This window comes from Arvicola amphibius, chromosome 14 (genome assembly GCF_903992535.2).
Source record: "Arvicola amphibius chromosome 14, mArvAmp1.2, whole genome shotgun sequence".
In the NCBI taxonomy this organism is placed as follows: domain Eukaryota; kingdom Metazoa; phylum Chordata; class Mammalia; order Rodentia; family Cricetidae; genus Arvicola; species Arvicola amphibius.
In genome coordinates, this window is record NC_052060.1 from 2,702,342 (window position 1) to 2,725,271 (window position 22,930).

The window sequence follows — 22,930 nt, forward strand, 5'->3', positions numbered from 1 at the left end:
GCGGGGAAGCTTTTCAAGGAAACGAAAGCGAACTCTGGGGAGCCATCTTGCGGCCCAGGTGGGGGCCTGGCCGGCGATATGTCCCAGGGGCTCAGGGGACCCGCAGGTAAGCCCATGGGGTCTGCACCCCGGCAGCGCTGGGCTTGTGGCGTGTGAGTTCCGCGGGTCGTGTGCACCCTCATCCAGCAGATCTTGCTTTCTGGTGGTTTGTATTCAGTTAGTTGTTACAGCTTTGAACAATGCAGGATGGAGGCGTGGGAGAAGGTGAACTGGGTCTGAGCCCGACCCTGAGAGCCCAGGCCAAGGCAGACACCCCTTCCCTTTCTGCTAGGGCCGCTGACGCCTCGCTGATCCGCTGTAGCCCCGCTTGAGCGGCTTTTCTTGCCTTGGGGACCTTCTTCCTTGCTCACTTTCAGTTTCCTAGGAAATTTAAATAGCCTTCAAATAACCTGCAGGCTAAGTGGAATTCTGCTTAGCTGAAGTGAGGAATTGGTGTTCTTAGGTGCTGCAAGCGTTCTGACCTCTGAGGAATCTGCTCAGAGGGGCTCATGCTGTGGTGTGGCACTGAGTGAGACGTTCTGGAAGCCGCGAGGACGGAACTGATGGTGGCACTGAAGGCTGGAAGTGGGAGGAAGGTGGGGAACGCAGAGGGGAAGGAGAAAAGCTTTGGTGGAAGTAGAAATGTTTTTATCTTGATTGAGTGATGGGTGGTTTCTTTTTTGAGAGTACTCTAATCCTCCCTAGTGCTAGGATTGCAAGCGATGGCCCACCCAAGTTTATCCCTCGCATTTTATAAGGCTGTTTAAGATGAACCATGGCCATCACACTTGGTAGGCAAGCGCTCTACCACTGAGCTCTAGTTTAAAAGTGTCGTGTGTGTGTGTGTGTGTGTGTGTACTTTAAACTTTTAATTTTTCAGGACATGGTGACAGGCGCCTTTAATCCTCTCACTTAAGAGGCAGAGGCAGGCAGGTGGATCTCTGAGTTCGAGACCAGCCTGGTCTACAGAGTGAGACATTGTCTCAGGAAACCTACCCAAAAAGCCACACTTTTAATTTTATAGATGTGCACGCACACATGTACTCCTGTCTGGAGGTGAAAGGACAGGCCCCCGGGTTAGGTCCTTACCTTCACCTTGTTTGAGACAGGGGTCTCTTGTTGTTTTCAGTGTTGGCCCTCAAGCTTCCGGGACTATTTCTTCTTGGTCCCCTATCCTTAGGAGTCACTGAAAATTACTGATGCTCATACCACACATCAGGCTTTTTGTGGAACTCAGGCCCTTAGAATTGCGCAGCAGGTGCTTTTACAAAACCACCAGGCCATTGCCCAGCCCTTAATGCTGTATTTTAAAAGCCCTTCCTGAAAACACTTGAGGACATCTGACTTGAAGAAAACGCATGTATATGTGGTGTGTGTGCGGTGCGCGCACATGTATGCACGTATTTGTGAAATATATGCACACCATGGAACACATAGAATATGTATGCGTGTATATATATGTGTGTATGTGTTGTATATATGTATATGTTTATATATATAGTGACTAAAGACTACTCAGTCCCATTAAATGACTGTCTGCAGCTATTCTCAATTGGGAATTGGTCTTTAGGGACTTTTGGGGGTTAAAACGACAGAATAAATAATTCCTTCTGTAGTCCTACCTTCCCAAAGTAACTCAGTAAATTCATTACTGTTTCTTTTATCTTGATCATACTAGTGTAGTGTGTGCACTCTTTGGGTTTTCTCTTTCTTAATAGAAGAAAGTCATAACAAATATGTACTCGTCCATTTACACTTTTAATATATACCCAAACTTTCTGTGGTCAGGAATGCAAATGTACGCTAGTGTGGTATAGCGCACGCCTTTCCTCCCAGGCACTCGGGAGGCAGGGAGTCAGATCTCTGTGAGTTCGAGGCCAACCTGGTCTACATAGTGAGTTCCATGACAGCCAGGGCTACACAGAAACCCTGTTTCTTTAAAAAGAGAGAGAGACAGAGAATATATCCAACATGTATATTTAAAACTGTGACTAATGATCCATAGTGTGTGTGTATTTCAATTTATTCAGCTGTTTTGTAACTAGGCACTCATATTTGCCAGACTTTGTTTGAAAGTAGCCATTTAAATCAAGATTGTATTTAGGAACTGGAGAGATGGCTCAGAAGTTAAGGACAATGGCTGCTGTTAGGTTGCAACCATCTGTAACTCCAGTTCCAAGGACCTTTGCCCTTCTTGGACACCCGGCACACATGTGGTGCACAGACATAAATGCAGGCAAAACACCCATACACATAAAATAAATAAGTCTTAAAAGTATTTACCTAGACGTTAACGTCTCTGAAATGAAAATGTCTTTCCCCCAAACTCACTCAAAGAGCCAATCAGAAATCTCCTACAGCCCTGCTATTGAACTGTGTGATTGGGTCGCTCCTGCATCACGTGGTGCGTAAAGAGGAGCCAGAGGTGTTCTTGTTTGTTCAGACTTTAGTTCAGGAAATACTGCTCAGAGCTATCTACCCTCTTCAAGAAAAAGGTTACTGGCTACCAGAAAAGAGGTTCAAGGTTTGACAACTTAGCAGAGACCCAAATTACATAATGGTGGCACTGGTTCATGTGGAGGTCACTGATACAGGAGGTCAGGTACCACAGTAGTGATTAGGATGGAGTGGAGAACAGAGCCTTCGAGAGAATCAGAGGAACGCTGTGAGTGCATCAAACATCACTCGCAAGTGTGCCAGCCGGGGACACGAAGCAGAGTCGTGCTCCTGTCCCATGCTGTCACCACTGCTCTCCAGCAGCGTGTCCATGGGATGGATGCCACCTCTGGGATAGCTGGGGAAGGTGAGGAAACCAACACTGTTTGTTCCCGTGTTCAGGCGAGCCCGGGTGCCATTTGAAGAGGGAAGGAAAACCACGTGCTGCTTTTGGGCAGCGACTCTCTGGCTTCCCTAAAACTAAATTCTGATCCTCCAGGGCCCCAGCTGGCTAACAGGCCAACCGCTGAGGGCCTTCATCACATGGAGATGGCCCCTGCTAGCTACTCCCCCTTCAGCTGGGAGAGGGACTGCACTTCAGTTTCACCCAGTCTCAAATCCTGCTTGGCAAGATCACCTACAGGTCAAGGTTTCAGACTGTAAAGTGCTGTGTTGTGTGTTGGGGAGCCTGACCCACATGGCTGCTCTCCCGCACTCCGAGCCCCATTTTCCTCCCCACTTCCAGGGTTGCATTTGTTTCTTTCTAAAATACCGTCTGCTTGTTTTTCAACTTTATAGTTATTTATATATTTATTGAGATATATTGGTATAATATATTTACGTATATTATATATTTATATATTATTTAGTGCAAATACTGTCCTGCATCTATGGTAATCAGAGGACGGTCACTTCTCTTCCACCGCTGCGATCTCTAAGATCAAACTTAGGTCACTAGGTCCCATGGCAAGCGTCCTTCCCACTGAGCCATCTTTTTGGCTGTGTTTTCTAGTTTTAGAAGGGTCATTTGGGGTGAGTAGAAGGTTTTCCCATCCCCTTGAATTCCAGTTGCAAGGGGAAGAGTTAAGCTGCTGGAGGCCTCACTGAGGCCTAAGAAGGCAATGTGTAGCTTGTACCCTTCTCCTTCTCTGTGCTCCCTGACGAGCTTACAAGCAGTAGCCAGTAGTGGACGAGTCACCCTGTGAGGACATAGGCTCAGTCAGCTACCCTGCCTGTTAGGACTCGGGAACAGCTCTCCCAGGCTGAACTGGGGGGATGACAGGCTCATGCATGACTCTGACTCAAGCTCTGGCCTCCATGTTGTCTTCTGCAGGGGTATTCCCTTACCAGACAGGCTCCTGCTTGGACCCCAGCTATGAATACAGCAGCTGGAGACACCTGCAGCCACGTGTGCCCGAGTCTTACCCCAGGAGTTTCCAGCTCCAACAGATAGAGTTTCTTAAAGGCCGGCTCCCAGAAGCGCCCTTGATTGGACACCAGCCCCAGTCGCTGCCGCCATTCTTCCCAGGACACTGGCCACGGTTCCCAGGGCCACCTTCCCAAGGCAAACAACTGGAAACCTGGGGTTTCCCCGGGAGAGTGACCCCTAGAAGTCAGGGCTTCCACATAGGACTGCCACTTCCTCCCCCACACAGCACGAGTCTGCCATGGAGAGCGGATGATAGACTTTGCTCGCACTTCCAGGAGCTGAGCATCAGTCAGAATCCAGAGCAGAAGATCCTAGGCCGCCTGGAGGAGCTTGGAGAGGGGAAGGCCATCAGCGCTCAGGTACTAGCCAGAGAGCTCAGGATCCCAAAGAAGGAGATCAATCGTATATTGTACTCCCTGGAAAGGAAGGGGAAGCTGCATAGAAAAGTAGGAACTCCTCCTTTGTGGAGCCTTGCACCCTCACCTCAGGCTTGGACTCAGCCCGCTAAAACTGTGAATCCAGACAGTTGTGGCCAGGAAGTCCCTCAAGAAGAACCCGGTTTGAACAGTGAAGACGGAGACACTGCCTCTGACTTAGAAGGACCGCTTGAGCCTCTTGACATGGCGGAGATCAAGGAAAAAATCTGTGACTACCTGTTCAATGTGCCAAACTCCTCTGCCCTGAACCTGGCTAAGAATGTCGGCCTGGCCAAGGCCCGGGATGTGAACACGGTTCTGATTGACTTGGAAAGGCAAGGCGATGTCCACAGGCAGGGGACCACGCCTCCCATCTGGTACTTGACGGACAAGAAGCGGGAGAGGCTGCAGATCAAGAGAAGTACACACAGTGTCCCAGCCACTGTCCCAGAGGCTACCAGAAGCACCTCGTTCCCCACCTGCCATTCGCCCCCCTCGGGTGCCTCCAGCAGCATAGCAATCCCCAAAAAAGTGGAGAATGGCCAGGAACCTGTGACGAAGTATGAAAGTAGGTATGAGGCCAGACCAGGACCAGTGAGGCCGCGGCCACATGGTTACCACAGTGGCCCCTCTAGAGCAGGGTATGTTGACTCTGAAAATGGCCAGTGGGCCACAGATGACATCCCAGATAACTTGAATAGTATCCACACAGCACCAGGTGAGTTTCGAGCCATCATGGAGATGCCCTCCTTCTACAGCCCTGTCTTGCCACGGTGTTCACCATACAAGAAGCTGACTGAGTGCCAGCTGAAGAACCCTGTCAGCGGGCTGTTAGAGTATGCTCAGTTCACTAGTCAGACCTGTGATTTCAACCTGATAGAGCAGAGTGGACCGTCCCATGAACCTCGGTAAGAGACCACCCAGGAATCGTGCCTAGTGTTGAGTCAGGTGCTTTGGCTCCTGCACTGTCTCAGATCACTTGTAAGTGGGTGGCCTTGGTGGCTCCTGTCTTTGCCTTCTCTCCTTTCCGCTTTTTGGCTAAATCATCCTTGATTGCTCCTTTCTCTTAAGTGCTAGTCAGGGAAAATAGACCTCTGGGTAGCCAGAATCCTGGCTGAGCAAAGAAAGATTGACTCTCTTGGCTAAAGTGACCTTCCTTAGAGATGACTGGCTCTTGGGCACCCAGAGGTGACACAGACTGCTTCTGTCCCCATCACTGCAGGACTGAAGCTCCCAAGAGGAGTGTAGGAGCAGGTAGACCAGGGCAGGCCAGAATAACAGCACTTGCTCAGTGGCAGCAGGTACACTTCCCACCCCAGCCTCAGCTGGGAGGGAAAGGAAGAGTGTGTCAAACAGAAAGCTGCCTGCCAGTCTTATCACAGGTGGCACCTGTACTTTTGCACACTTCCCCTGCACAGGTGGATGGGGCTCCTCTGCACAGGTAGATGGGGCTGCCCTGCACAGGTGGATGGGGCTCCTCTGCACAGGTGGATGGGGCTGCCCTGCACAGGTGGATGGGGCTCCCCTGCACAGGTGGATGGGGCTGCCCTGCACAGGTGGATGGGGCTGCCCTGCACAGGTAGATGGGGCTGCCCTGCACAGGTGGGTGGATGGGGCTCCTCTGCACAGGTGGATGGGGCTGCCCTGCACAGGTGGATGGGGCTGCCCTGCACAGGTGGATGGGGCTGCCCTGCACAGGTGGATGGGGCTCCCCTGCACAGGTGGATGGGGCTGCCCTGCACAGCTGGATGGGGCTGCCCTGCACAGGTGGATGGGGCTCCCCTGCACAGGTGGATGGGGCTCCTCTGCACAGGTGGATGGGGCTGCCCTTGCAGTCAGGCTCACACTCAGGCAGCTGGCCAGGCCTCACACCCTTCCTAATGCTACGAGCCTTAATGCAGTTCCTCATGTTGTGGGGACCCCCAACTATGAAATTATTTTGTTTTTACTCCATAACTGTACATTTGCTGCTGTTATGAATCATAGTGCAAATATCTGAGCTACAGGCTATCTGATGTGTGACCCCCTGGTTTCTAGGGGTGAGGGTCCCCACAGTGACCTGTTTCCTCCTTAACTTCCTTCATGATACTAAGTTGCCGCTGCAGGAGAACTGTAAAGAAAGGGGTGTGCTCCCCAAACTGACAGAGCCAGGGCCCATTCTGGGACTAGGGGCTCACTGTTTGTTTCTCTCAGCACCCCTCCAAAGAGTTAAGGGAGAGTGTGGGTTTTGCTGTTGGTCATTCTTTGTAAGGAACTTGCATGCTGCCAGGTGTGTTAGCACATAGCCACGACCCCAGCTCCCAGGCGGCTGAGGCAGTGTTGAGACTACCAGGTTGGTCCAGGCTAATATAGAGTAAGACTCAGCCTCAAAGGGGAAGAATGAAAAGAAATGACATTATATTATATTTAAGGGTTTTGAAGACCTACTAAGTAAGAGATCTGACCTCCTCTGAATGAGTGGATCTGGCTTGAGTAAAGAGCTTAAGACATTTAAAAGCTTGAGCAAAGGACCCCATGGCTAAGACCAGAGGTCTGGGACCAAGTGCTTTGGTTTTCATCCCAGACCTGGGACAGACAGAGCTATGGCACTGCATGAGCAATCGAAGAAGGGCCGATTGCTACAGTGACCTGGGATACAACACCCACCTGAACAGCAGGCCTTCAGAGGTGGCTCTTTACCTGCCCCTCCAGCCTCCTGTTCCTCCTCTCATAGCCAGCACCCTTCCTCCCTTCCCCCAGGGCAGGTGTCTGCTGCGGTGTCTGGGGAACTGGAGAAGGAGCATTACACTATCTTTGTTGTCTTGTTGCGCCTCCACGGAGGAGGCCGGTCCACAGTCAGCTAGGGTAAAGTTCTGGGCTTGTTAGCAAGACTGTTCACCTATCTCTTCTGTGCGCTTTATCCTCTTTCATGTTTAGAAGTGATAGTGGGCTGGGCAGTGGTGGCCCACACCTTTAATCCCAGCACTCAGGAGGCAGAGGCAGGAGGATGTGTAATTCAAGGCCAGCCTGGGCTATAGAGCAAAACCCTGTTGTCTCTAAAACATGGTGGACCAGCAAGATGGCTCAGGAAGTAAAAACACTTGCCACCAAGCTTGACAGCTTGAGCTCAGTCCTCTGAACCTATGTAGTGAAAGAAAAGCCGATTCCCACATGTTGTCTCTGATCTGCACGCGTGTGCGCGCTCACACAAACTAAAGTAAAACCACTGGGAGTGGTGGCCACACCTCTATTCCTGATACTCAGAAGTCAGAGGCAGGAGGACCTCTGAATTCGAGGCCAGTTTGGTCTATATAGAAAGCTTCTGGTCATCCAGGGCTGTGTAGAGATAGAGACCCTGAAAGGTACTCAGTATAACAGAACATTCCAGATAAAGATCTCTTCTGAATGAGCAGAGGGGTGACCCAACCTGGTGCTGACATATCTAATCGCTTTCCACCAAGATTTAAATTCCAGGTTGTCATCAGTGGGCGAGAGTTTCCCCCAGCTGAAGCTGGCAGCAAGAAAGTGGCCAAGCAGGATGCAGCAATGAAGGCCATGGCGATTCTGCTTCGGGAAGCCAAAGCTAAAGACAGTGGAAACCCAGAAGAATTATCCCCCTGTCCCATGGAGGAGGACTCAGAGAAGGTAGGTGTTCTTCCCTGGGGACAGTGACCCTTGGCTGCTGTGTGACAGACTCCAGAAGCTGTTCTGGCTCAAGTAGTGAAACAGTCTCCTGAAGCCGTACCTATCCTTCCTCGCGCCCCCTGTCTCCCCTTCCCTCTTAGCTTGCTCCCCTTCCACCATCCTGCTCTCATGGTATTTGCAGAGTGTCAGGGGAAAGATCCAAATCAGGGTTCTCTGGAGGAACAGAGCTTATATAACAAATAATTAAAAGAAGATTTCTTGGATAGGCACACAGTATGGTCAGAGTGGCCCAGTGAGGGCTGTCTTACAGCCGGGAGACCAAAAACTGGGAATTGATGAGTCACTGAGGCTGGGTACTTTGACAGTCCCAACCTGGCACTGAAGGCCTGAGCAGTTCTTCTTGGAGAGCTGCTCTGATGTCCAGAAAAGCCAGTTCTAATATCAGGAAGGGAGGCGGTGGCAGCAGCTTCAGCACGGATGAACTCCTCACTGAGAGTGAAGGCAAAAACACCAAGCTGTCATTTCCTGTGTCCTTTTATCTGGGATGCTAGCGTTTAGGGTGGTCTCCTCAGTCGGCTAAGTTATCCACACAATTCCTGAGACATGCCCACAGGCCAGTCTCACCCAGATAGCACCTCAGGAGAATCCTTTTCTTTGGTTTTAAGCTGTGGCAGGTTGACAAAACCAGCCACCACAGACCTTGAATCCAGTCTCTGTCTTAGGAGATAAGTCACCCCTTCGCAGCAGCTCCTTCGGAAGCCACTCCTAACATTTAGGTGTCTAAAGGAACAACTTAGCTGGGTGCAGTGACTGTCATTGCAGCACTTGGCATGCTGAGGCAAGAGGATTGCCTTGAGGTCAAGGCTAGCTTGGGTTATAGGAGGAGACTTTGTTTCAAAAAAAAAACAGGAGTGGGGAGAGAAAGCCTCAGCACCCCACTGCCCTCTCCTCGGGTGATCTGGTGAGAGTTTTGTCTTGTGTCTTCTTCTTTTCTCAGGCGGCAGAGTCCCAGACCTCCAGCTCCTCAGCAACACCCTTGCTCTCTGGGAAGAGCCCAGTGACCACGCTTCTCGAGTGTATGCACAAGCTAGGGAACTCCTGTGAATTCCGTCTCCTGTCCAAAGAAGGCCCTGCCCATGACCCCAAGTATGTCCTCTGTGTGGTGCCTACTGTGGAGGTCTCCCTCAGTGTAGGAAAGGCACTTCCCCTGCAGCCTCGGAGATGAGACGTCCTCCCTCTTTATGGTCTCTCCTGCTACAGTCTGGAAAGGCCTTCAGGGCCTGGCTGCTGCTATGAAGCAGAGAATCTGGGATTAGGAGTTCGAAGGGACCGAGGACTAGGTAGGGTCACAACGTGGGCAGCGTGGCGGTCACTGTTGGAACAGAAAGATTGAGGACCTGGGCATGCCTTAGCAGCTCCCTGCTTGGGGGTTCTGTGCACGTACTTGTTCAGAGAGGGCTTCCTGGAGGGGTGAGGAGTGACGGGGTGCATGTTGAGTAGCTAGCCAAGTCAGCAGACCCTGGGGCAGTGGGTGGGCGGGGCACGCTAACTCGCCAAGGCCAGAATAAACTCTACCAGAGTGCTGTGTAAGCTACGCTAGTGGAGGGCAGCAGCCTGACAAGGGTGAGCAGATCCCCTCCGCCCAGCATGTGTGTCCTTTGCCCATGTCTCCTCCAAGGTTCCAGTACTGTGTAGCAGTCGGAGCCCAGACTTTCCCCACTGTGAGTGCCCCCAGCAAGAAAGTAGCAAAGCAGATGGCCGCAGAGGAAGCCATGAAGGCTCTGCAAGAGGAGGCAGCCAATTCAGCTGATGACCAGGTGGGGCACGGTCCTACAAGTTACAGCGTGGGCAGATTTGGGGTGTCTCTGAGCCCCTCTAACTTGTTGCTGGTTTCTCTTCGGCTAATTCTCCCTCAGTCTGGAGGTGCGAACACAGAATCACTCGATGAGTCTGCGGCACCCAACAAGATCAGGAGGATTGGTGAGCTCGTGAGGTACCTGAACACCAACCCCGTGGGTGGGCTGTTAGAGTATGCCCGCTCCCATGGCTTTGCTGCTGAGTTCAAGCTCATCGACCAGTCTGGACCTCCTCATGAACCCAAGTGAGTGTCTTAGTCCTGGCAGCAGCCAAATGTCAAGGGGTGAGGGCGGCTGTGGCACGATTAATAAAAACTGGGGGACAGAAATTGGGGTTCAGCCTGAAGGTCAGAAAAGCAAAACAGTCAGCCATTGGCTCTTTTCTCTACCTCAGTCCAAAATGGCGATCCTGCCTCCAGGAACCTCAGAATGAGACCGAGTCTGAGAGCTGCTCCTCCCATTTTATAATCCTCTCTAGTGCTGCGATTAGAGGCGTGCACCACTACCGCCAGAGTTTTCTATGGCAAACTAGTGTGGCTACTGGGATTAAAGGTGTGTGTCACCACTGCCTGGTCTGTAAGGCTGATCAGTATGGCTGTTTTACTCTCTGATCTTCAGGCAAGCTTTATTTATTAAAATATAAATGAAATATCACTGCAGGTGGCCTGTGAGCCAATGTAAGAAGTGATGCACATTGACTGTGAGTAATATGTGTCTGCACAGCCTACTAAAGACATTAGGTCAGCCGTCTGGAGAATTCAGTCACTCTTCCAGAGTGTGAGCCTTTAGTTTTATGATCTAATTTTATTTTCATACAAAAATTATTCAAATGGTTGAAAGATTATTCAATGAAAAGTTTCTCTGCTTTTCATCCCTTTTCGAGTCCCTTTTTGTAAAGATCTTTTTTCTACATGTGTAGATGTTTTGCCTGCGTGTATGTCTGTGTACTGTGTGTATGCAGTACCCCTGAAGGCTAGAAAGGGCCATGAACACTAGACACGTGGCACACTTCCATCCATGTGGGCAAACATTTTGTGTGTGTGTGTGTGTGTGTGTAGTTTTTTATTTTATTTTTGGTTTTCCGAGACAGGATTTCTCTGTGTAGCTTTGAAGCCTGTACTGGAACTAGCTCTTGTAGCCCAGGCTGGCCTCAAACTCACAAAGATCCACCTGCCTCTACCTCCCTAGTGCTGGGATTAAAGGCGTGTGCCACCACCGCCAGCTTAGTTTTTTATTTTTTTAATTACCTTTGGACCAGCAAGATGACTCAGTGAGCAAGGGTACCCACCCTGATGACCTGAACTCTATCCCTGTGACCCATATTAGACTAGAGAGGATTGATTTCACAGATTATCTCTGGGCACCGCACATGCACCGTATGTGTGTGCCTCCCCCATAAAAACAAACTAATTAAAACTGATATCTTGCTATTTTAAATTTATCTTTTTTAGTAATACTGCCATTGATGTTCTGTGTTTGTGTTCCATTGTGAACTGCCTTATTTGACACCCATTTTCTTCAGAGTGTCACTCTTTAGTCTTTTAGAGCTTTTCAAACAATAAGAACATTAGCCCTTTGATGATCATAACGCAATTTAGATCCCTCAAACTAAAGGGGCCCAAAGGAGCCCCTGAGCACCCCCATTTTGGAAACCAGCCTCACTCTCTTGGTCACATGATAGTGGAGCGCCCATGCATCCATCTCTGTCCTCAGTGAAGCCTCTGATGTCCCAGGAACTCAGTCATTTGCTTGGAACATAAGAATTTAGGAACTAGGATTGAAGCTAGGAGGATGTAGCAGACTTAGGGCGGTGAAGGTGTTGGACTTGCCGCACACACGGCTTGCCCTGGGGAGGCGAATGCTAATTTAGTAGCCATTCTATTTCCAGCTCTTACGATCCTTCCTTTGTGTAAATAATGCTGCACCCACTTTTCCCTCTCTTTCTGGGTGACCTTGGCCAACTTGTTGGCTTTTAATGTCTAAATGCTGGCAAGTGCTGGCTGTGCCTCTCTAACCCAGATTCCTGTGTGCAGTTACACCCTTCCACTTCCAGTCAGGCACCTACGTGATATATCCTAAGCAGAGCTACCCTGAAGCCAAGCCCTGTCTTCACCAGGATTTCTAGTGCCCTGATAAGCACCATGAACAAAAGCAGCTTAGGGAGGGAAGGGTTTATTGCCATTTCCAGTCCAGTAGTGGACTCTTATTGAGGGAAGTCCGTGGCTTGCTCGGCCCGCTCTTAGACAGCCTGCCGCCTGCCGAGCGTGCGCTGCTCACAGCCCTCGCCACGTTCTTGTCCTTCAGTTGCGCTTCCCTGCTAACTTTCGTTTTCTCCTTTGAGCCCACTCTTCCAGGCCTTTGCCTCAGATTTCCACCTAAGTCGCCGTTGGCACTCTGAACTGATAGCTTCTTACCACTTGAGAGAACAGAGACTCATGTCCAGGCCCTCCCCTTGAGTGCATGAGGACTGGCTGTTTCCTCGTCTCTTCCTCCTCTCTCTTGCAGCCTGTGTTAGCTTATTGACCTCAGCCTGTAGATAAACCCTCACCCATCTTTGAGAGATTGAGTCTTGACCTTCTTCCCTCCAGGCTCTACCCCATTTCTCTGCTGCTCTAGAGGCTGGACATCTCAGAAAGACTGTTCATAGTCCCTGTTGTGTTTCACTCCCGCTGGGGGCTGGAGAGAGCTCAGCAGTTAAGAATGTGGACTACTCCAGCAGAGGATCCTAGTTCATTTCCCAACATCCACATGGCAGCACAAAACCACCTGGCCCCAGCGTCCAGGGGACCCAGCACCCTCTTCTGGTCTTCTCAGGCACTGCACAGATGCACATAACACAATTGAAAATAAAAATAAGGTCTCAGCATACTCTGCTAAAAACCCTAAGCACTAGCCGGATGTACTCACTGAGCTCTTGAAGTGTGGCCAGCATGACCGAGGTCTGAATACATCGCGGAGTCTAAACTTCTAGTCACTTACAGATGGTAGCCTCGTGTGGTTTGTAGCTTCCATATGAGAATGCACAGCTCTAAAGGATTCTAATTTCATAATTAACAAGCTTAAACACATTCTGATTGTACACGCACAAAAGTATGTATACAAGGCTCATCCTTCCCAAAGACACAATGGCCACAAAATCTTTCTAGTCTCCAGAGGCAGAGGCCGCCCTCACTTAATTCTGAATTTGGCCCACTGGCTGGCAGAGACCCGCCAAGCAGGGGCAAAGAAAGGAGGAGATGCATTCAGTGGCTTTGTAACCGAAGGACAGTGAGAAGCTGAGTTTGCCTCTTCTGCACCAGGGATTACCCAGTGCTAAGTTTGCATTAGGATCCTACAGAAAGCTAATAGGTTTCCAAGCTGCTGTGCTCTGACTTCACTTTGGATTTGTGGGAGCCTGCCCCAGGAACAATGGGGACCCCTCCCTACTTAAGAGCCCCTGGTCCGCCTCCTCCCTCCCTCCTCCACTCCCCCATAGCTGTCTCAGACCTGCTAGAAATGAACAAATAATTCCTTGTGAAAGCTTGGCTCTTGGCCTAAGGCAGACCTTGTCGCATGCACCTTTCCCAGGTTTTCAGGAGGCACAAGGAAGCAAAATTGGGTCCTTTAAGATCAGACAGTTTTAAGAGTCAGCCAAATGGCATTGCACTTGGTTGGCTTTTGGAGAGGGAAGTCAGAGAGTGCTGAACACCTAGCATGTGGGGAGGCAGGTCTCCTTCATTTCCACTTCATTTCTTTTGTGTGTGTGTATGGTCATGGGGGTGGGGTGCTAATGTCATTTCTCAAAAACTATTTTTCTTCTTTTGTTTCTTTGTTTTTAAATCTGGACACAGGACTTGTCACTTGGCCTGGAACGTGCCAACTAAGATAGGCTAGCTAGGCTGCAGCCCCTGGGAGCCACTTCCCTCTGTTGCCAGAGTTGCAAGCATGCTGCGCCACTCTGCCAAGCTTTTTTTTGGAGGGGGGTGGTCCTGGGGGAGGGGGGCATAACTCCGGTTCTTGTACTTGTAAGGCATCTTCCCAGCTTGTAAAGAAACAGTCTCCAGTACTCTCTCAGCTTCCCTTCTAATAAGGAACAGCTCAGAGCCTTCGCAGGTAACACTACAGTGTCTAGACAGAATTTAATAAGATTGTATGAATGTTTTTGTTGTTGTTGTTTTTGTTTTTCAAGACTGGGTTTCTCTGTAGCTTTGGAGCCTGTCCTGGAACTAGCTCTTGTAGACCAGGCTGGCCTCGAACTCACAGAGATCTGCCTGCCTCTGCCTCCCAAGTGCTGGGATTAAAGGCGTGTGCCACCACCGCCCAGCGAGTGTATGAATTTTATAGTCACTTCCAGTTTATGGGAAGTGGCACCGTTTTCCCATTTATGGTAATGAAATTAAATTTACTTTTAAAATACATTTATAGTTCTGATGATTCTGGTTAGCAGGAAATACTAAGAACTAGAACAACTGACATCTGGATAACAAACAAACAAACCCTGTAATCATGAATGACCAGAATCTGAGGAGTGCCTCCAAGTGAGACCAGACGGTCCTTATGTTTGCAAAAGTGGCCTCATTCTAAGCAAGCCAGCCTTCCCCGCACAGCCTGGGAGGGGGGGGTGCTGCTGCTTGTTTTCATTCTCATTCTCTTCCCAAAGGTTTGTTTACCAAGCAAAAGTTGGGGGCCGCTGGTTTCCAGCCGTGTGTGCACACAGCAAGAAACAAGGCAAGCAAGACGCAGCTGACGCAGCCCTCCGTGTCTTGATCGGGGAGAGCGAAAAGGCAGAGCAGTTGGGTTTCGCAGAGGTAACCCCAGTGACAGGGGCCAGTCTCAGAAGAACTATGCTTCTCCTTTCCCGGTCCCCAGACGCACATCCAAAGACAGTTAAGACATCTGCTTTTGGTGCTCTCTTTTCAGGGGTGGTGGGGTTCTGCTTGCTCCTGCCCAGAAGAAGTCGGCTCTTCACTTGGCCGTAACTATCCCTAGGCTTCAGTCTTGGTCACAGTAGAGTGCATGCTAGGGAACTAGATGTGGGGTGGGAAAGCTGACTTCCTTGCCAACAGACACCCAGGTCCTGACACTGCTCCCGTCCCCACAGCTTCCTCTCACTGGTAGCACCGTCCACGACCAGATAGCTATGCTGAGCCACCGGTGCTTCAATGCCCTCACCAACAGCTTCCAGCCCTCGCTGCTCGGCCGCAAGATCCTGGCTGCCATTATTATGAAGAGGAGTGCTGAGGATATGGGCATCGTCGTCAGTCTGGGGACAGGTGAGTGCACCGAGACACTGACCTCTTGACGAGAAACGGTCCTTCTCAGCCTCGCTGGAGTCTTTGTGAGCAAGTCCAAGGTGTGGACCAAAGAGTCCACATAGGTAGAATATCTTCAGAGTTGTTGGCATGATGCTGAAACATTCTGGAGCTGGAGCTGTTACGATTGCTTTAGTTAGCTGCTCAGCAGTGAGCACTGCAGAGATGATAGCCCCAGGGCCTGTGGAGTCCGACTCTGGCTCCAGCTCGCCAGTTCTAGAGCTCAGATTTCTGTTCCTTTCAGCTGCGTCTGCTCAGATTTGGAATGAGTTTGGGGTTTGACTAGGATTTGTTTTGTTTGGAGGCGTGGTGGCTCAGGCTAGCCTCAAATACCCCATCCTCCTACTTGAGCCTTTCGGGTGCTGAGGTTACAGGCATGTGCTACTGTGCTGCCAGGGATGGGTTCTTCTCTAGGTGAAGGAATAGAGTCCAGAACCTCTGCCGTGGTCTTCGCCTGCCTCACCAGCACTCTGACTGCTCCAGTTTTGTTTTGATGCCCAGGGAATCGCTGTGTGAAAGGGGACTCTCTCAGCCTGAAGGGAGAAACAGTCAACGACTGCCATGCAGAAATCATCTCCCGGAGGGGCTTCATCAGGTGAGCAAGGTGGTCACAGCCGTTCGCTGTTGTGGGGCCCTCCTTGTTCCCAGTCCACTCACCTTGAAACCCCCACAAATTGGCAGCCGTCCGTTGGACCTCTCATCTGCAGTCCCTTCTGCGACCTGACTGCATCTTCCCAAACAAAGTGACCTCTGCGTCCTCAGGCCTGAGGAACAAAGCAGCCTTCTCTCTGTGTGTGAGAACCTGTCCTCAGGCTCTGCTATAGCTGGTGAAGGGCGATAATCAGGGAGAAGCAGAGTAGCCCTGTGAGGCTTTGAGTCATGTGTTCCACCTGGAGTGAAATGCCGAGGTCTCCTGAGGAGAACTTCTCAGTCCCTCTTCTACCTGAGAAGCAGAGAGCTGTGTGGTTCAGACTCAGGGCAGAGTGTGGAGGTGTGTTCTGCTCTGCCCAGACTCGAGCTGCCTCCTAGCCAGCTTTCTTTTGGTAGGTTTCTCTACAGTGAGCTAATGAAGTATAACCAACATACTGCCAAGAACAGCATATTTGAGCTTGCCAGGGGAGGAGAGAAGCTCCAGATAAAAAAGACGATTTCTTTTCATCTCTACATCAGGTTTGTACCCCCTGGTTTGGATGTCCACATGTTCCTCTGTACCAAATCCTGACCTTGTACTGTAAGCCAGGTCTGCTCCGTGTCTGAAGTGCATTTTCAGAGAGCAAAGTCATTCCTGCCACCCAGTACCCATACAGGCTTAAGAAAACATCCCTGGCTTTGATGACAAGTGGTCTCAGGACCCATGAGTTGGAGGGAGATTGTTGGGGGAAGTATTAACTAATGCCTTTGTTGGCAGCACGGCACCGTGTGGAGACGGAGCCCTCTTTGACAAATCCTGCAGCGACCGTGCCGTGGAAAGCGCAGACTCCCGCCATTACCCTGTCTTTGAAAATCCCAAGCAAGGCAAGCTTCGCACCAAGGTGGAGAACGGTGAGTGACAGGTGACCTCCCTTCTACTTCCACAGGCTCTGCAAGACTGCCAGCGGGCCGTGAAAGGGAGAGCAGGTTCCGTGCGGAGGCCTGAGGCCTGGGAGAGCAGGGCATCTCCAGGCTGCTTAGGAGCTGCTCTCTGTGTCCGACAGTGGGGGTGTGCAGGACTGAAGAGGACTGACAGATGTGGGGTCCGCTAAGCTGACATATGTGTTGTCAGCATCCTCTCTTCTGTTACCCGTTGTCTCCTCACATCTCTCCTATCCCTTCAGGCTTCAGTGTCATCCAGATGGTCCTCAGACTTAGTCAGGTCCCTTCCTCTCCCTATTAAGTACCGTCACCATACAGCCCATGTTGTTCTCCTAAGGAGTGGAGGTGTGTGTCCACGGAAACACATGAACAGGTATGCTCATGATGCATTAGTCACAATGGCTAGAGCGGAGCAAACACAGGTAGCCACACCCAGATAAGTGAATCTATCCGTCTGAGGCAATATTACCTGCCGTAGGAAGGAAGAGCTGTTCTGAGAGCTGCCACAACATGGGCCTTGGCAACATGCTGACTGAAAAACGAGTCACAGAAGAACATAGGTCATGTGACTTCATGTCTGAAAGGGGCAGAGTAGACAAGTGCACAGACATAGAACATGAACTGGGAGTTGCCAGGCAAGGGACTTCCTAGTGTAAAAGACTTCTTTGTTTCTTTGTAAGGTGACATAGTGCTCAAAAGCTGGCTGTAATGATGGAGCAAGCTTAAAAACACTGGTGTGTTTTAAATGGTGGATTGTGTGATATGGCATATGAACTGTGGCTCCATACAGCTGTTCTGAAACCAAGCCACACCTTCCAGGTATGCAGCATACTCCCAGCTTTGGAAGGCCAAAACTTTAGGATCAAACATTTGTACTTGGATTAAAAGGCAAAATGGCCCAGTTGGTAAAATGTCTGCTGTGCAAGTCACAAGGACTTGAATTCCAGTATCAGAACCCAGCCTTGACAGTGCACACCTGTAGCCCCTGCTGGAGGCTCGGAGGCAGGAGGATTTGGCCAAATGAGTGAGCTTCGTGTTCAGAGACCCTGCCTCAAAGAAAGGTGGAGATCAAAGAAAGAGAGCCAACATCAGCCTTTGCACGTACACACTTGCATGTGTACTTGCATACACACAAAAATATACTAACAAGTACACATACACACCCCTGCTACATATACACACTAAATGGTCATACTAAAACAAGGGCTGTGTCTTAGGGTTTCTATTGCTGCGATGAAAACAAGGTGGGGAGGAGAGGGTTTATCCGGCTTAGACTTCCACAGCACTGTGCATCACTGAAGGACGTCAGGACAGGAGCTCACACAGCGGGATCCTGGAGGCAGGAGCTGATGCAGAGGCCGTGGAGGGTGCTGCTTACTGGCTTGTTCTCATGGCTTGCTCAGCATGATTTCTTAGAGAACCCAGGACCACCAGCCCAGGGATGGCTCCACCCACAATAGGCTGGGCCCTCCCCCATTGACCACTGAGAAAATGCCTTAGAGCTGGATCTCATGGGGGCATTTCCTCAGCTGAGGCTCTTCCTGTGTCAAGTTGACACGCAAAGCAGCCAGTATAGGTGAGGAGCGGACTTGAGTGGACTTGGTTCCCACAGGACCCCACCCTCCTCTCGGCCTGCTGCTGCAAATGCACCAGACCCCTTGCTGCCTCGGGGCCTTTGCTTCTCTGTCTGCCACACGCCCTTGTGCTTAGCTTCCCTGACTCCTGTGCCCTCGCCATTTCTGTGCTGTCCCCATCATAGCTCCTTCAAGTCTTCCGAGCACTGCGAGCTCCCAGAGTTTCTGCATACATGTCTGTTTGCTGGTCTTTTCCTCTCCCTTCCTTCCCTTCCATCCCATAAACATAACAAGACGCAAAGTCTTGTTCTGCTAATCATGTGGTTTTCAGTACCAAGCACATAGTAGGGCACATAGTGGGTGCTATAAAATTTAAGCAGCAATGGCCCATACTCGGGCGCACACATAATGTGCCCAGGATATGGTTTGATCCAGTGGCCTTCATCAGTCCAACTCAAGTCTCTCATGCAGGGGAAGGCACAATTCCTGTGGAGTCCAGTGACATTGTTCCCACGTGGGATGGCATCCGACTTGGGGAAAGACTCCGTACCATGTCCTGTAGTGACAAAATTCTACGCTGGAATGTGCTGGGCCTACAAGGGGCACTGTTGACTCACTTCCTACAGCCTGTGTACCTGAAATCTGTAACACTAGGTAAGGGGGTTACTTTGGGAGCTGGAATCCTCCTGTCCTTGCCCAGATCCCAGCAAGCCATTTGTCCTGTGTTCCTATGTCTCCCTTCCCGAGCAAGCTGGGTTTTTCCCTTAAGGACAGGATCTAGGGCTGGAGAGATGGCTCAGAGGTTAAAAGCCCTGGTTGTTCTTGCAGGAGTCCTGAGTTCAATTTCCAGCAACCACATGGTGACATACAACTATCTATAATGAGATCTGGTGCCCTCTTCTGGTGTGCAGGCATACTTGTAGGCAGAACATTGTATACTTAATGAATAAATAAATCTTAAAAAAGATCTAAGTGCTCAGTCTGCTGTGGCAGGGAAGGTGGGTGTGGGCAGCAAGCAAATGGAGGAAAGACATGCCAGACCCCATGGGTCCTGGGGTGCAGCAAAGCCTCTCAGAGCTTCGCTGTCCTCCTTCCCATCTTCTCCCAGTCTCCTGCCTTCCCTCCAGCCTAGGTATTTGATGCCCTGTGTGTCTTGTGTGGGCACAGTCAGGCGCTTCACAGCGAAAGAGCTGTTTCTCCTCTCCCAGCTCCTTGTGTGCCTCTGCCTCTCGGCAGCACTCGCTGCAGACCCAGGTGTAAACTTGCTTTTGTTTTCACCCAGGTTACCTTTTCAGCCAAGGGCATCTGACCCGTGCCATCTGCTGCCGTGTGACCAGAGATGGGAAAGCATTTGAGGACGGGCTCCGCTATCCCTTTATTGTCAACCACCCCAAGGTGCTCTAACCCCATTCTGTTTGCTCTTGACACACACCTCCTTAGACAAAGCTGTGCGTTATGGATGGGGAAGCCTTTGCTGGGGTCCCAAGAGCAAGCTCCTGCTCCCTTTGGGTGTCTGGGTTTCAGCTCTCAGTCCGAAGTGCAGTCTGAACCATGGTGAAGTTAGTGCAGCTCTCAAAGGGACCCACCAGGGCCTCACACTTCCTTACCCAGCAGTCTTGCAGCCCTGCCCCCAAACCTTTGTTCTGAAAGGGTTCCCTTTCTCCCATCACTCCATGGGTTCCTAGGTCGGCCGAGTCAGCGTGTATGACTCCAAAAGGCAGTCTGGAAAGACCAAGGAGACAAGTGTCAACTGGTGCTTGGCCGACGGCTATGACCTGGAGATCCTGGATGGCACCAGAGGCACTGTGGACGGGTAAGGAGACAAGGGGGCACGGAGAGGCCCACCAGGCTTGCTGCCGCTCCCAAGGGCAGGCCTTCCTCAAAATTCCCACCTTAGCCCTCACCTTATCCGCTTCCAGATGAATGACCCATGCCTTTGTTTCCCCAGACCAGGGAAGGAGTTGTCTCGGGTGTCCAAGAAGAACATTTTCCTTCAGTTTAAGAAGCTTTGCTCCTTCCGTGCCCGAAGAGATCTACTGCAGCTCTCCTATGGTGAGGCCAAGAAAGCTGCCCGAGACTACGAATTAGCCAAGAACTACTTCAAGAAAAGCCTGCGGGACATGGGCTATGGGAATTGGATCAGCAAACCCCAGGAGGAAAAGAACTTTTATCTCTGTCCAGTGCCCAATGACTGACAGTGGGGCATGTTTCCCACAGGGTTAGAGGGAGTTCGTGGCATTCCTCATCACATTGGGCCAGAGTTTGGGGGCTTTTGTTTTTCTTAAACCCTCCCCCCTCCCCTTATTTTAAATGGAGGAACCATGATAGATGGTACCAAGACCTTTGGTTCCCATTTATCCCACTTGCTTTGGGATTTCGAGGTGGGGTCTGGCCAAGCCTACTCGCACCCTTTTCCCAAGCAAAAAGTCAGAGATTCAAAGCAGAGGGGCACTTGTTCCCCGTGTAGCTTAGCCAGTCCCTGATCCCCGTGCCTGGTCCCTCCAGTTTAGTTCTGTGGAGTTGCATCTCCTTTTCGTTTGCTACACTGACCTCTTGTGGATTTGATCACATTTCCATCAGTTCTCTATAAATCATGCCGGGGACTCATGATGGCACCTCGGTAGACCTACAGGCCCCCTAGTTTCCTTCCCAGAATTCCTTCTGTGATGAGGTCTCTCCTTCCCACCCCAGAGGGGGAAGAGTGGACATAAAGGATTGATTACATGTTTACAAGAACAGGAGCTGAAAACTGATCAGGGGTTGTAAGGCAATGGGAATGTGGTAGAATGGTTGGGACAGGCAGCCCTGCCCAACAACAGGCTGTGCTGGCCAGCCAGGGAAACTCCCTTTCCTGGGCACGGGAAAGTTGAGAACCAGATTGTGGAACTGGATTAAGGTGCCCAAGCCGAGCAGGTGCCCCAGTGGGGGCCCACAGAGCCTAGCCAGGGTGCAGCAATATTCCTTGGAATTGTAGCCACACTCCCGTCTGCCCTCCGTAAAGCATTCCTAGAGTCTGGCTCTGTCCACATGGAGTATCTGTGTGAAGAGCTGAGGATTGAGTCACGGTATCTTTGTCCGGACCGAGAAGAGATGCATGCAAAGCATCCTGGTGGCGAGGGCACTGGTGTCACTTGGGATTCTTCTCATGGCACTGTTAGCAGAAGTTGACAAAAGCCTTGCGTAAAATGAATGTTTCTAGAAGGCCAGAGGTATTGATCTGGACTGCATTACAGACTTGAGAGACAAATATATTTTTCCATTAGTGAATGTACTTTCATTTTACCAGATGGCTTCCGAAGCTGATTCATGGGCGGGGCGCAGGGCAACTGCGATCTCCCTGGTCTGCCCCGCCCCTTTGGGAATCTTGATATATATGTACAGCAGTGTTATAGGTGACAGGGCACACTAGCCTCCCGCTCTGGGGTGGGCTCCTTGACTCCTCCTCCCCCTAGCACTGAATTGTGGGTATGTAGGAGCTTAGCCTCTGTACAGAGTCTGGCTCTAGCACCAACGTCAGAAGGGACAGCTAGACCCCACTCCATTTGCCCCACAGGACCAAACCCACGCCTTTCCTCTGAATGGGTGACTCTGTCTGGGAACAGCTGCACCAGCGGTTTCCCTTGCTCACCCTCAGTGCTGGCTCCCCCACCCTCTGGCCACTGCCCGCAGCAACCATATCATATTCGCACTTAGATTCTAATGGCTGCTTGTCTCAACCTATGATCAGACCTGGCCTAACAGAAGAACCTGTGTCTAGCAATACACTGGGGATGTATTGTTTGCACAACACGAAGTTATCCTATGGAACTGCTAGTGTCGCTAGTAGTGAGGGTCTGCCTGCAGATTGTGGTTGTCGCTGGGGCATGTTACATCCTGACACCTGCATCTGACTGAGGCAGGTCCACAGTGGCGTCTGGGCCTGGGCAGCCATTGATCCCTTTGGCCCCGTCTGGTCCTTCCTGGGTATTCATTCAGAGCAGCAGAGCCGTTTCAACAGCTCTCCTCAGCAGGCACACGGGGCTCTCCAGTCCAGAGCTCCACCTTCCCCCTCCGACCCTGGCCTAGCAAACTGTGGTTCCTGGTTTCTGCAGCTGTTCCCGTGGGCCTGCTGAAGCGAACCACTGGCACACACCCTGCCTCCTGGCCCCTGGTCAGAGGGTGGAGCTTCCACCACGTTTTCTTCACTTTTGTGTGTGATCTTCATTTTGAGAACGGCCTTCCCTCCGCACCGTTTCTTAATGATTCCTGTAGTTGACTTGTCTGAACTGTGACTGTCTTGCATTCTTTGAATAATCACGTGTAAGAGTTGTCAATGCCTGAAAACTATTTCCTGTACTCAAATTGAAGGGATTTTTGTTGGCCTTGGGGTTTTGGCCGTGACTCCAAGACAGAATGGAGAAGAGCCCAGGCATAGCCCTTGGTGCTGTGACGGATGCAGTCCTTCTTGTGTCCCTTAACAGATTGCAGTATACATTCCTCAGAAATAAACACACTGAAGCAACAGGACTTAGTTTCGTGGCTTGGTTGCCTGGGGAGGTGAGTTTGGGGACAGAGACATGTGACACTAGATCTCTGGCCACAGCCACAGCTGATTTGCGGTCCCCCACTTTTCTACAGCCTGACTGGGTGTCAGTGTTGAATTGATGGGCTGGGCGCTCCCAACCCTGTCCCCCCCCCTTTTCCCTGCTTCACA

The 22,930-nt window shown here is 50.9% G+C and overlaps 1 protein-coding gene across 3 annotated transcripts; it reads left to right on the plus strand.

Moving 5' to 3' along the window:
* The first annotated feature begins 1 nt into the window (after position 1).
* Adar (adenosine deaminase RNA specific) lies at positions 2-22,743 on the plus strand. Of its 3 annotated transcripts, XM_038311224.1 has the most exons (16): positions 2-106; positions 3,809-4,961; positions 5,079-5,228; positions 7,761-7,944; positions 8,942-9,090; positions 9,623-9,761; positions 9,861-10,045; positions 14,440-14,665; positions 14,881-15,052; positions 15,593-15,686; positions 16,139-16,261; positions 16,500-16,633; positions 18,709-18,891; positions 19,520-19,632; positions 19,923-20,050; positions 20,186-22,743. In XM_038311224.1, the coding sequence occupies exons 1-16, from the start codon at positions 79-81 to the stop codon at positions 20,430-20,432; spliced, it is 3,408 nt and encodes a 1,135-aa protein (XP_038167152.1). In that variant the 5' UTR covers positions 2-78; the 3' UTR covers positions 20,433-22,743. The 3 variants fall into 3 exon arrangements, with proteins under 3 accessions (XP_038167152.1, XP_038167150.1, XP_038167151.1); XM_038311222.2 differs by having other exon boundaries at positions 3,809-5,228; XM_038311223.2 differs by having other exon boundaries at positions 3,809-5,228; positions 14,440-14,587.
* The last annotated feature ends 187 nt before the right edge of the window (positions 22,744-22,930 follow it).